General features: G+C 40.2%; 1 protein-coding gene across 7 annotated transcripts in view; it reads left to right on the top strand.

Annotated features, from left to right (window-relative positions):
* The window catches only part of MBNL2 (muscleblind like splicing regulator 2), a 161,275-nt gene that overhangs the window by 109,569 nt on the left and 38,618 nt on the right, over positions 1-13,088 (top strand). For all 7 annotated transcript variants that reach the window (XM_004423122.3, XM_014781830.2, XM_014781828.2 and 4 more), the window contains exons 4-5: positions 6,906-7,106; positions 9,929-10,192. In XM_004423122.3, coding sequence (XP_004423179.1) covers positions 6,906-7,106; positions 9,929-10,192 — 465 coding nt within the window. The remainder of the gene's footprint in view (positions 1-6,905; positions 7,107-9,928; positions 10,193-13,088) is intronic.

Here is a 13,088-nt window from a genome sequence, read left to right as displayed (position 1 = left end):
GGAGGTCCCGAATAAGCGCGTCCTAAAGGATGAGTAGGAGTTAGCCTAGATGTAAGGACAACACAGATAGAGTTCTGAACACATTTAACACAGAATATAGGCATTTAAGTGGATCTATTTAAAACCACACACATGTATAATTTGTGGTTCTCTTTATTGATGCATGCATATAAATTATTTTATTAAATTACCTAAATGCTAAAATAATTTAGTTATACATATTAAATAGTGTCTATGGGAATAAGTTTAGAACCACCAAGGTCAACATAGTAACATTGCATTATGTCTCACTCATTTTAATCATTCACTTCTTATTTATTTAGAATTCATAGGGATTGACCCTAGTATTCAATAATGGCAATGTTACTCAGAAAATTCCATTCCTGTTGTTAACTATTAGTTGAACTTTTTTAAAAAGTTATGTTTATGTATTGTTTCAAATATTAATTAGAAGTTAATAATCATGATTACCCTATGAAAAAGGAATATTACACTTAAATATTATAATAGAAGTTTTTAAATCACAAAAAGTATTAGGATAAAAAATGCGATAAACTTAAAAATCATCAACTAGACACACACATAACTCCAGAGTCTCAGGAAGGAATTAGTGACCTAGTACAGTGTGGTAGGCAAAAAATGGCCCTCAAAGGTAGCTAGAACCTATAAATGTCACCTTATAAGGAAACCGAGTCCTTGTAGATGTGATTAAGTTAGGCATCTTGAGATGCGGAAATCCCCCAAGATTAAATGCAATCACAGTATCCTTATAAGAGAGAGGCAGAGGGAGAGTTGACACACACAGAAGAGGAGAAAGGCAATGTGCCCATAGAGACAAAGACTGGAGTGATGTGACCACAAACCAAGGAATGCCAGCAGCCACCAGAAGATGGAAGAGACAAGGAATGGATTCTTCCCTAGAGCCTCCAGAGGGAGCGTAGTCTTGCCAACACCTTGACTTTGGCCCAATGAAACTGATTTCAAACTTATGGCCTCCAGAACTATGAAAGGATAAATGTGTGTTGTTTTAAGCCACCAAGTTTGTGGGAATTTGTTAGACCAGCCACAAGAAACTAATACATGCAGAAATTGCTTACCACAAATAAATTGATAAGCAAGCAGCATTCCATTTTTAGGTTTCCTTCTAAGCTAAACTTCTCTAAAGGGCTATGGATATCTTTTCCACTCTCTCTGTCTCCCATCCATTCCGAACCCACTCCACTGAACTCTCTCACCAATGACCTCCATATTGCTAAACCAATGGCCAGTTTTGCCTTCATTGTATTTGTTGGAACTCCTGGCAATATTCAACACATGTAATCAATCCCTCCTGTGTGGAACACTCCTTCCTCTCTAATCACTCCTTCCTCCTCTGTCTCCTTCCCCCACCATGTGCCTCTACTATATGTTGAGGCTGCCATATATTCAGATTCCCAGCGCTGGACATCTCTCTCTATCTACCCTCTCCTTCATGATCCCATCCATTCCTTTGGCTATAAATCATCTACAGGCCGAGGACTCCCATATGTATATTTCCAGTCCAGACCTCTTCTCCGAGCCCCAGGCTCATGTTTCCCACTTCTTACGGGACTCACTTTTAAATTTCTCACAGGAACTTGACATGTTCGAGACCAAATTCTTTATTTCACTATATTCCCATCTCAGTAAATGCAACCAGCAGTTTCAAACCAAAACCAAGCAGACTCTCACATCCAGTTCATCAGCAAGTCCTGTCATATCTGCCTTCAAGTCTATCGACTTCTCTACCTCCCAGCACCCTCATCTGAGCCATCATCCACCTTTCTTTCAAAATATTTTTTAACCATTTCCTTTCTCATCTCTCAATTTCCACTCTTGCTTTACTCCAATGTATCCTGCGTACAGCAACCAGAGGAATCTTTTTAACACATAAATGGCATCATAGTACTCCCTTACTTAAAAACCCTTGAATGCTTTCCCATTTCCCTGGAGACAAAGCCTAAACATGTAATCTTGACTGTGATCTATAATATCCTGTGATCTGGTCCCCATCCGGCTCACCAACTCATCATGGGCTACTCTTCCTGTATGCAATGAGACCAAACCAAACTATCAGTTCTGGGAACACACAAAGCTCTTGCCTCATGGCCTTTGCTCTTGCTGGAAGTATCCTGCTACTCTTTGTATGTTAACTTCATCTCATTCATAAGGACTCCAAATCTATCCCCTGCGACCCACCTCCAATCTCCATCACTATCAGTGAGGCCTCCTCATTCCTGCTTATCCATAAAAATGAACTGTAATTTTGTTTGTTTGTTCTTTCCTATTAGGGTTTAAGTTGAATAAATGTACACACAGTGTTCTGGTACCATGTCTGTATCAATAAATATTTATTGAATGAATGAAAATGCAAACCATTCTTTTCTCTTATCACTCTTCTGTCTCAAATTCACTATATTTGAAAAGTCCTCTTCACCTTATTCTTCCTAGCAGTGTTTCTCTCCCCAATTCCTGATAGGATATAACAGTAATTCTTCTTTTCCTTTCCTTCCCAGCATGCTGCCCCCCAACACACACACAACCTTCATATGTACTCTCAAGATAAAGAAGTGGGTGGGTAGCCTATAGTAGGATCGAGATTTAAGAGCCTAAATGATCCAGCCCTTGGGGACAAGGTCTTGCATTGAGTATTCTGCCCTCCAGAGATGCTTCTGGGAGCAAAGAGAGGAGTCTTAAGGGATGCCATGTTTTTAGCCTTTCAGTTTAAGTGCCGATATACCTACCCTTTGAAGTCAAAGCTTTCTAAATGTATGAACTCTCACACTCTTGTTTCAAAAAGTCAATTGACTAAATTTTAGAGCCATAAAATAGCTCAGGCCACTTAGTCATTAACCCCCAGCACTGGTCCTTCCTTGCAACTACAAAATATCAAAGAACACACACACGTGTGTGTGCACCCGTTTATGAGTGTGTGATCTTTGAACCTGGATCTAATGATGTAACGTGCTGAGAAAGAAAAGTGGAGAGTGAGGAACTGGAGAGAGAAACACAGGAACATGGAGTGAAGTACAGAGGGAAGAAATAGCAAGACCAGCATTTCAGAAGGGATTTTCTTCCAGAAGACTTTCTGCAGCTCTTGTGCTCTGGCCTCCCTAGCTGCAGTTAGTGCTGAGAGATGATGAGGACCAAATGGATCCTGTCTCAGACAGCCTGGCAACAGACCTTCTGCATAAACCACGGGGCCAATTCTCCCAAGCCCTAGCTGGTGTGCTTCCAGTACCAGAATCACTCAGAGGTGCTGCCCTTCTCTTTTCTCAGCTGCCAGCAAGAACCGAATTCAGATACCAGGATATATTGTTGTCGGCCTAGACTCTACCTCCAGAGTTTAACTTGAATCCAGGATCTGAGAACCATTTTTCTGGGACAGCAGTGCCCCACACAGCTACTCAGAGCAGCCCCACACCTCCTATCTGGTTGATTGTGGGACACAGTTCCCTGCCAGCACTCTCTTTACTCTCCAAAGACAGAAGGGCAGCTGGTGTTTTTTCCTCTTCTGTGGAAAAAAAATCTAGTGAGTGCAGAGAAGTGGAAATAGCCCCAGACTGGGAGCCAGGCGTCCTGGGTGTTTTGCCTTGACTCTGCCCCAGTAGCATTGACCTTGGGTAATCCATCTAGTCTCTACTTTAAATTGCTTTCACCTATAAGACTGTGCCACTCGCACTGCCACACTTGCTTCTCACGGATATCGAGAAGATTAAGGAAGACAACGCGTGTGAGAATGTTTTGAAAACAGCCGAACCTGTCACAGATGTAAGGTATTACTGTCAATAATAATAATAATAATAATATAGTGCCCATCTCTGAAAATTACTATAACTATTTTTTTACTAATCAACTTCAACGAAAAACACTCCATATAAAAAAAGAGAAAATATCTCATTGAATCTATCTTCATAAAGCCTATGAACTTTTAACTTTCAGTTTCACATAAAACAAAATATATATTTTCCCAGCCCCTATTTCAAAAAGCAGAGGATATTGGGGCCAGTCCTGTGGCGCAAGCGGTTAAGTGCACGCGCTCCGCTGCGGTGGCCCGGGGTCTGCTGGTTCAGATCCCGGGCATGCACCGATGCACCGCTTGGCAAGCCATGCTGTGGCGGCGTCCCATATAAAGTGGAGGAAGATGGGCACAGATGTTAGCCCAGGGCCAGTCTTCCTCAGCAAAAGAAGGGGAGGATTGGCAGATGTTAGCACAGGGCTAATCTTCCTCACAAAAAAAAAAAAAGCAGAAGATATTTGCTATAATTAAATTAGATTTTATACGTCTATTATATTGCTATGCTGATTTCACTCCTGTTATAGAATCAATGAATAATTTTTGGGAAAAAAACTTTATTAATAATAATTTTTACACTGTTAAACAAAGCTGCTGTTTATTGAGTTCTGACGTGGGAAATGGAGGAGAAATAACACCTTGTTCAGCCCAACTCCTTAAGCTAAGTCATTTTATTTCCCTTCTGCAGATGAGAAAAAAACAAGCTCAAAGAGGTTAATTTCCTGCCCAGGAAAAAAATTAATAAGCGGCAGAGCTCTGTATTTGAATTCAAGTCTCTCTTAACCTAAAATTTGTGTTTTTACTTTTAAATATTACGCTCTGTGAACTATTTACAGCTATTACCAATAAAACAAATGGCAACATTCATTTTAGATCATTAAATTAGATGAACAAGTGACATATTTTGGAAAGCGAAATTTAGCTAATTGCAGTAGATTTGTTGAAATGAGTTTGGAGATTCTGACATCCTCTTGACAGTCAAGGTACAACCTGTGTTTGTGTCACCGTGCTGACCCTGGCCTCAAATGATCCACGGGAGGAAGGGTTGGGCATCTGCTTCTATAGAAAGTCAAAAACGGAGGTGTAGGAGAGGGCTCTTTTCTTTACCTGTTTAATTTGATAATTAGTCTCTGGGTTAAACTGCACATTTAGTACAAGGTTTTTAATATTTATTTTCACTCCTCTCCTATGACAGTGGTCCCCAAACTGAGCCACACATCAGATCATGTAGTAAATTTTTTTAAATGTAAATTTCAAGGCCCCTGCCTAGACCTACTGAGTCAGAATTTGTGATATCTCTATTTCTGAAATACCCCCCAGGCATTTCTGATATAGCTGGGTCTTTGAGTCACCGATCCATTGTGATTTATGACCTTTCAGAATTGATTTTTTTCAATCCTAATATTATATAGTCTTTATACCACTTAAATCACTTGGCTTTTTTTCAATAGTACTAAATTATAAAAGCTATAGTCACTGAAAACCACAACTTTCTATAATTTGACTCAAATGGATTGAAAATGGAAAACATACACATATAAAATTTTGTAGAAAGTCAAGGAAGAGAAAAATCCTAACTGCCATCTATTTCCCATGTTGAGACCTCATGTTGCAACTTTCTCTCAAAGTGAATTTTAAGTCTGAGCCATAAAAGATCTAAGAGCCCCTGGTGGGAGTGCTGCAGCTCAGCCCTCTAAGACCTTTAGAATTACCTCTTTCAGCCCCCAGCCAGTTCAGTAAAGACTTTCAGCCTCTCCAAGAACTCCCTGCACAAACTATCAATAATTCACTGTTTTCTAACATGATCATTTGTAAGAGGTATTTTTCTGTTATTGCTGTCAACAAAAAATTGTTTAATAAACATAGATTGTTATTTTTCCCATATGTTCAACAACTCATTCAGAGCCAAAAATAGACGACAAGAATGTTACCCACGATGTACAAATAGAGAAGTAACATGACACGGCCAACAGCATAAAATTGCATTAACATGTGATTGCAAATATCTGAAAACTCTAGTCCTAAACATAAATAGGTTAAAAGGCATCCAATAACTAAAAACAAATGAACAAACAAAAAATTATTCAGTTCCAAATCATTGTAAAATTTATTCTAAGAAAAATCTTTATCCAGCATCTTAAATTTTTAATATTGGTTCTTTAAAAGTGAAGCAAAGTTTGTTGTTCTCTTAAGTGTACATTGTTTCCTTTCTGAAAGGCATATTTTTAGGTGGAGCTTTTAAAAATAATCATCCCATCAACATATTTCTTCTTATCCCTGAATAAGGAGTATAGTGATAGAGAAGTTTAATAAGGTACTCTGGGCCTTTAGCAGTGCTGTGTCGATTTTGTAGCCTAGGAAACCAAACCAACTTGTAATGGCCAATTGAAAAATTGGCCATTGGAAAAGTTCAAGCTCGTCCATCCAACCTTTCAGGAAGGGAAGGTCGGATCTAGACAGTTGAACTAGAGCAAGAAATAGCAGATCTATATGAAAACTGTGTATGAATTTTGAGAATATACATGCTAATGACAGAATATGGAAACATACTGGTAAGTCTGAGCAAAATAAAATCCCAAATAATCCCCACTTTATGAGAATGTATAAACTTGGTCAGCTTGAATATCAGGCTATAATCAAGGTTTTTCTTTATTCCGCTCCCTTTGAGAGACATGTAGGAGAAATCAAAGATTATGAGTCAGTCAGTTTTCCATAGATTTTCCTATCTTAGTGTTATAACATTCAATAGTCTGGAATGATGAGCAATTACAGTGAAAATTATTATTTTCTTTTCTTGAGAATGCTTTCATAGGAATAAAAGTTTAACCTGTTTTCTGTAATTAGATTTCTGTGATGTTCTTCCATATTTTTGTATGGTTTGGGGAAGAGAGGATCTATATGGATTTCATTTTTATTAAGCAAAACAAAACAGGGAAGTTTAATGAACTTTCACGGTTCAGCACTGATTTATGCAACTAACACAAAGAGTCTTGTAGACGATGAATAAATTTTGCTCAAATGACACTTGCTGGTGATTTTTTAAAGTTTTATTCTAAAGAAATCTTTATCCTATGTTATCTTCCTTTAACAGCCCACTTTTCCTGTAGGTCCCGCCATAGGGACGAATACGGCGATTAGCTTTGCTCCCTACTTAGCACCTGTAACCCCTGGAGTTGGGTTAGTCCCAACGGAAATTCTACCCACCACACCTGTCATTGTTCCCGGAAGTCCACCAGTCACTGTCCCGGGCTCAACTGCAACTCAGAAACTTCTCAGGACTGACAAATTGGAGGTACTTCAATTATATTTGTGGTTTGCGATGCATTTGTGGTAGAAGTGTACATACTTCTATGTAAGTGAATGCTTGTAAGATATTAATTTGGCCTTGCAAAACAGCCATACACACACACACATTCATCTAAAAGCCATGCATTCATAACTCTATGGTTTGAATTTAAGGCCAAGTATAAAGGAAATTAGTCCATGGGAAAAGAATAAGTTTAATACAAACAAAAATCAGCTGCAAAGAATGTGTGTTTAGGGGCAAAATATTTAACAACAAATGGAACATTGAATCAATCACTATGCAGGCCATAGAGATGGCTCCTGAAGGCCTCCAGCTGTGCCTGTCATTAACCTTTGCTGGATCATGGAAAGGTCTGGGAATGGGCAAGTCAGGAGCCCGGAAACCAGGGCTATGGGGGACACTTAGGGACATGGGTGGGAGTAAGTAGGACTATGAATATTGACCAATTGGTATGATCATATTTCAATATTGAATACTAGTTATTCAATAGCTAGTATGGCTGCTCTAGCATGTTCCAGAATATCAGCGCTGGTTGTGTTGTTGGTAAATGGGGGAAACTGGAAGCTGGGAAAATTTATTGATTGAGATATTTTCTTTAACTTAAATTCAAGTGTTCTATAAAAGTCAAGAAAACAAGTTCATATATTTATAAAACATAATCTTAAGTCATGAGTCAAGCCAACCCACCTGTACTTTACTGGGTAAAATTTCTCTTTAATGAAAGTTAGAGGATTCATCCATTTATCTTCACTATTATATCCTATGCTATTTAATAGAGCATTTTATATGGGTGTGTAAAGATTCTGATAGAGTTTTCAAAGGGCTCCTTTAATTCCACTACTGATTAAAGTTGTTAGGCGATATATGTATGATCAGGATGCACACTGTGCTTTAATGTTGGGTCATTCGAGAATGTTCTTTCAATGTACATTTGTTTAAATATTTACCCAATAAATCTTGAGGGCAACAAAATGTTGCTGCCTAATATCAGCTTCAATCTGGTGTATATGAAGAGACTATAAACTCGGATCGCTACTGTTTTGATGTAGCTTGTCCCTGTGAATATTGAACAGACTTTTCTTGGAACTGGAAAAGTGTTTTGGGCTCCCCCTGCTGGACCCAGGGAGCTTTAGTATTCCGTACGTGACTGTGTGATTTAAAAAACAAATTAAATCAGCCAAGTTGGGAACAAACCGTCCTTCCCAACAGGACTGGTAGACAAAGACATACAGAAAAATGATTCACAGTGACTTGAGCAGAGCAGCTTTCAGTTCATCTCCAACCAGGAATGAAGTCAGCTACCAAAGAGACCCCTGATAAATGCTTGATGGCTGGTCTACGCCTCTGGTGCAGTCTCAGACTGGAGTCATTCCAATTACAGAGGAAGGCTTACTCAGAATCTGTAGGAACATCTTAGTAATTGTTATTTTGTACATTTTATGAACTAAATATAGAAAGTTGGCTAATATCCAAAGTAGGAGGAAACAATTAACAATTTTGTGATTTATCTGTTTACCCTTCAAACTCACTTGACCACTGGTTGGTGAAACTGTATTTCCCAAGTACATTTGACTTTCACAAGGCTTGAATGTCATGTCAGTGACCCTTCATATAACAACCAAGATGTGGACCATCACTTAAACATATTGACTTTGGAACTGGAGCCTAAAAAAAAAATAACACAATTTTACTAGTTATTCTTCCCTGCTAATGATTTTATAAATATAAATATTATGTATATATGTTATTCATATTCTCAACATTCAAGACAGAATTAAGAATCCACTTTTTAAGTTCTCCAGAAAACTTTCTTTATACAGTAAACTCTTGATCCACCATAATTCTCACAGGATGGAGTATTCTAGTTACTTGAGATTTCAGGATAACTAAGGATTAAGGAATAAAAAAGAAACAACACATCAACACTTCAAACTCTATTCTACTTCCCTCTATTTCTTTCCCTTTATATCTTCCCATATTTCTCTCCTTTTTATCTTTACTTTTTTATCTTCTTTCTGTGCTGTCAAAAACAATAATATAGTGACCTTAAATGAAAGTTTGGCATCTTAGATATTGTAGTTTTTCTGATTTATGATTATAAGCATAAGTTATGTTTGTAGAGCAGGGGAGACCTAGGGGAAAACTGGAGTATTCAGATTCACCCCACCCCCACTTCCCATTCTCAGAGAGGAGGAACAAGTTGGTCATTTCCCCTGATCCTTCTTTAGAGTTGTACAGCTATGACCTGATGGCTTCATCTAATGTGAAATTATCCCCCCATGCAAAAAACCTGTAGCATCCCAGAGTTGTCAGGGTAGGAGATTTGGATATATGTAGATGTCCATATTATATATATATGTAGTTATATATATATATATAATCTCCAAATTATAATATAACCCATACAAAATATAATATAATTGTCTCTGGGTATGTATATTTATGTATATATTTATGTATATATGTATATATGTGTATATATATATACATACCCAGAGACAATGGGGTCTTTGTTGGGTTTTCTTTGTTATTTTAGCTAAGCTGCAGATTTTGACTTATTTTTCTCAATATAGATTCTCACTCCAGAAAAGAGGATGAAGCAAAACTCAAATTAACTTGTCAGGGACTCTGGTTACTTGAGTTCTGGTAATCAAATTTTTATTGTAAATGGCACAAAAGCCAGCATTAAGAGAAAGGAAAAGCATTTCTTTTTCTTGAACATAAATGGCTGCGCTTGCAGAGGTCGAGTTTCCGGCGGCCACCAGGCTTCCTTCTGCATCGTCTGCTCTTCTTCCCCCGTGTCCTAGGTATGCCGAGAGTTCCAGCGAGGAAACTGTGCCCGGGGAGAGACCGACTGCCGCTTTGCACACCCCGCAGACAGCACCATGATCGACACAAACGACAACAGCGTAACCGTTTGTATGGATTACATAAAGGGGCGTTGCATGAGGGAGAAATGCAAATATTTTCACCCTCCTGCACACTTGCAGGCCAAAATCAAAGCTGCGCAGCACCAAGCCAACCAAGCCGCGGTGGCCGCCCAGGCAGCCGCGGCCGCGGCCACAGTCATGGTAAGTGCGGGCGCCCGCCGCGCACCTTCTCGGCCCCGCGCCCGCCGAGGCGGCGGCCCCGCCGCGGGGACGTGGACGCTCTCCTCCACAGTTGGGAACTGGGGAAGGCTGCTACTCCTGCTGCTCCGCTGCCTAAGTTCTGTTGTGGTTTTCCCCTTTATGTTTTGTTTTGTTCCCCCCTCCTTCCCTTCTTCAGCACAATAAGTAAATCCCTCAGGCGCAGGTAACCAAAGGCGATGTGCGAGCGCCCGTGCCCGGGTCCCGTTCTGCCCTGAGACTGGACTGGACTGGTGTGGGTTCTTCCTCAGAGTGGGGCTCAGGGGCCTAGGAATGAACAGGAAGATGGGCACTAGCTTAAGAAAAGGAAGCTGGAGTACTGCAGCTGAGCACTAGACAGCGGCGCAGCACGCCAGAGAGCAACCCCCCGCCCCGCGGCGGAGAAGCTAGCAACGGGTGACCGATCAGCGGCTGGCTCTTCCCTATTCCTATTTTTTCCCCTCTTCTTTTACTCATCACAAAGGCGATGCTTGGAACTTTTGCCCCCTAAATGAAATTTTATGCAGAACATCAAGTCATGAGACAGATGAAAATGGAGCTGTACTGGCTGGTGCTAAAAACAAACGAACAAAAAGGCCTGTAACCCAGCCTTGAGGCGCTGAGTCACTGTGCTGCCCCTTGGAGACCAGCCACAGCCCCATCAGCATCACCTGGGAACCTGTTACAGCTCCAGACTCTCAGGCCCCACCCCAGACCTTTGGGATCAGAATTCAAATTTTAAAATATCCCCAGGTGTTTTGTATACATGTTAACATTTGAGAAGCACCTGCCTAGAATACTGGTTCGCAAACTTGGCTGTGTTTTGGAAGTACCTGAGGGGTCTTGAAAGGTTCTAACATCAGTCCCTTCTCCCAAAGTTTCTTACTTAATGGGTCTGTGTGTGGCCTGGGCAGTGGCCTTTTTTTGAAGCTCCCAGGTGATTCCATTATGAAGCAAAGTTTGAGAACCACCATATTAGGTTGTAGAAGTTTCTAATTAATTTGTTTTCATGTGAGATCTCTGGCTTCTCAGAAGTCTATTTTAATGTGTGATAGGCACTGAGCAGTCATTCATTCATTCAAAACATCGAACGAGACCTGCCATGCATCAGGCACTTGCTGGGTAGAGTAAATAAATTAGGCAGGCTTTCTTGCCCTCAAGGAGCTTGGGGTTTAGTAATTGAGAGTGATAATGCTCCTCAGGGACATGATGGAAATGCATAATGGGGTCCAGTGGGTCATGAAAGACTCAGTGGCCAGTCCTCCCTTGGGAAAGGCAGATATAGTTTCAGAGATGAAAGGTATAGTTTAAAACACAATGTTCTAACCAGTGACCACCACCTCATACATTGATAACTGATCAAAAGGCAAGGATAGCTGTTATACAAACAAGTTCATACTATTCAACATTCTTTCTACAAACGTTTATAAAGACCTGGCCCCATGATAAGCAACAGGGATACAGACAGAAAGGCACAGAGCCTACCCTTACATGACTGCCACTTACTGTGGCGTGTGTGGTTATACAGACCTTTCCAATCTGAGCTTATTTCCAAGTATCTTGAGCCCTGGGTCCTTCATCCCTCTCACTGTTTCTTCTCAGAGTCCCTGTCCCTTTCGTGCTCTTCCCTTATGTTCTTCTCATTCTTATGTCGCTGAACATAGTGATTTTTCTGAATGTGTGAGTTTCTATGTATGTGGGGATGTTTGCATCCACATAAGAGAGTGAGTACAATATAGAGAAATTCTCCTTTTTTTGTTCTAATAAAGGAGTGGTTTTCAAAACTGATTATAATTGGGAAGAATGGGGTGTGGGAGGAGGAGAGGAGGGGAGATGAGAGTAAATTGGTTCCTTAGTGCTGATGAAAAAGGAATTCTTTTAGAGGTCAAATGTGGTCTTTTATACGTTTCTCCAGTATGAAATCCATCTTACCATCCGCTTCCTGAAGATCTCATCCTATGAGAAGTGAATTTTTTTTCATTGTAATCATCCTTTTAGGCCAGCCCCAATTTATCCTAACTGGTATGTTGATTCTTGGGAATAAAGAACACATTTTTCTACTGAACTAATATTGTAAGTCATAACTAGGTAGCAAGGATATCTCCAAGGCTAGTCAGAACTCTAGTTGCAAGAGACAAAAACCCAACTGGAGCAGCTTAAGTGACAAAGTTGGACTTGACCAGATCATGCAGTGCCCTCCAAAGAGAGTGGAGGTAAGATAGGGCTCAGGGGTGCCTGGATCTGGAAACTTGAAAACCAGTAGGTTTTTTCTCTTTTCTGCTTCTCTTGGTCTCTATCAGCTCCATGCTCTAAAAGCAGCTCCTCCATAAGATACGACCATGGCTTTGGACACCTATAGGGACACATTCTTACATCTTTTGACAAGAGAGAAAACAGTATCTTCTACACCAGCTCTAATTAGGAAAAAAAACAGTTAAGGGTCATTTTGGTGGCGTCCTTGTGGACAGAATAAGAGCATGCTCTGATTGGCTCAGCCTGGGTCACAATGGCCATCTCTGGCCATTGGGCACAAGATGAGGTTCTGGGAATATAAAAACTTAGTCCCCGTACCTCAAATACCTGTTAATACAACAAACCACCGGTACTAACAGTGACCTTAGGGCTGAGCCCTGGATTTATCCGAGCCCTGATTTTATCTGCTGGTTTCCTAGAAGTACCAGTTCTAACATTTGTGATCAATATACACTTCAGGCATTGAAGGAATAATGCATCTCTTATATGTCAACCGTAGATGACCTGGGATGATGAGGATAAGAGAAGAAATGGCCATTTACACAAACAGGTCATTGTTCAGCCCGATATCTTTAAATTGAGACTGGACACTTCTATGGGTCGTTCT

The sequence above is a fragment of the Ceratotherium simum genome, chromosome 10 (genome assembly GCF_057802395.1).
Source record: "Ceratotherium simum simum isolate JZ-2026a chromosome 10, ASM5780239v1, whole genome shotgun sequence".
NCBI classification, from domain to species: domain Eukaryota; kingdom Metazoa; phylum Chordata; class Mammalia; order Perissodactyla; family Rhinocerotidae; genus Ceratotherium; species Ceratotherium simum.
Note: the sequence above shows the minus strand (reverse complement) of the source record. Positions and strands in the feature narration are given on the sequence as shown.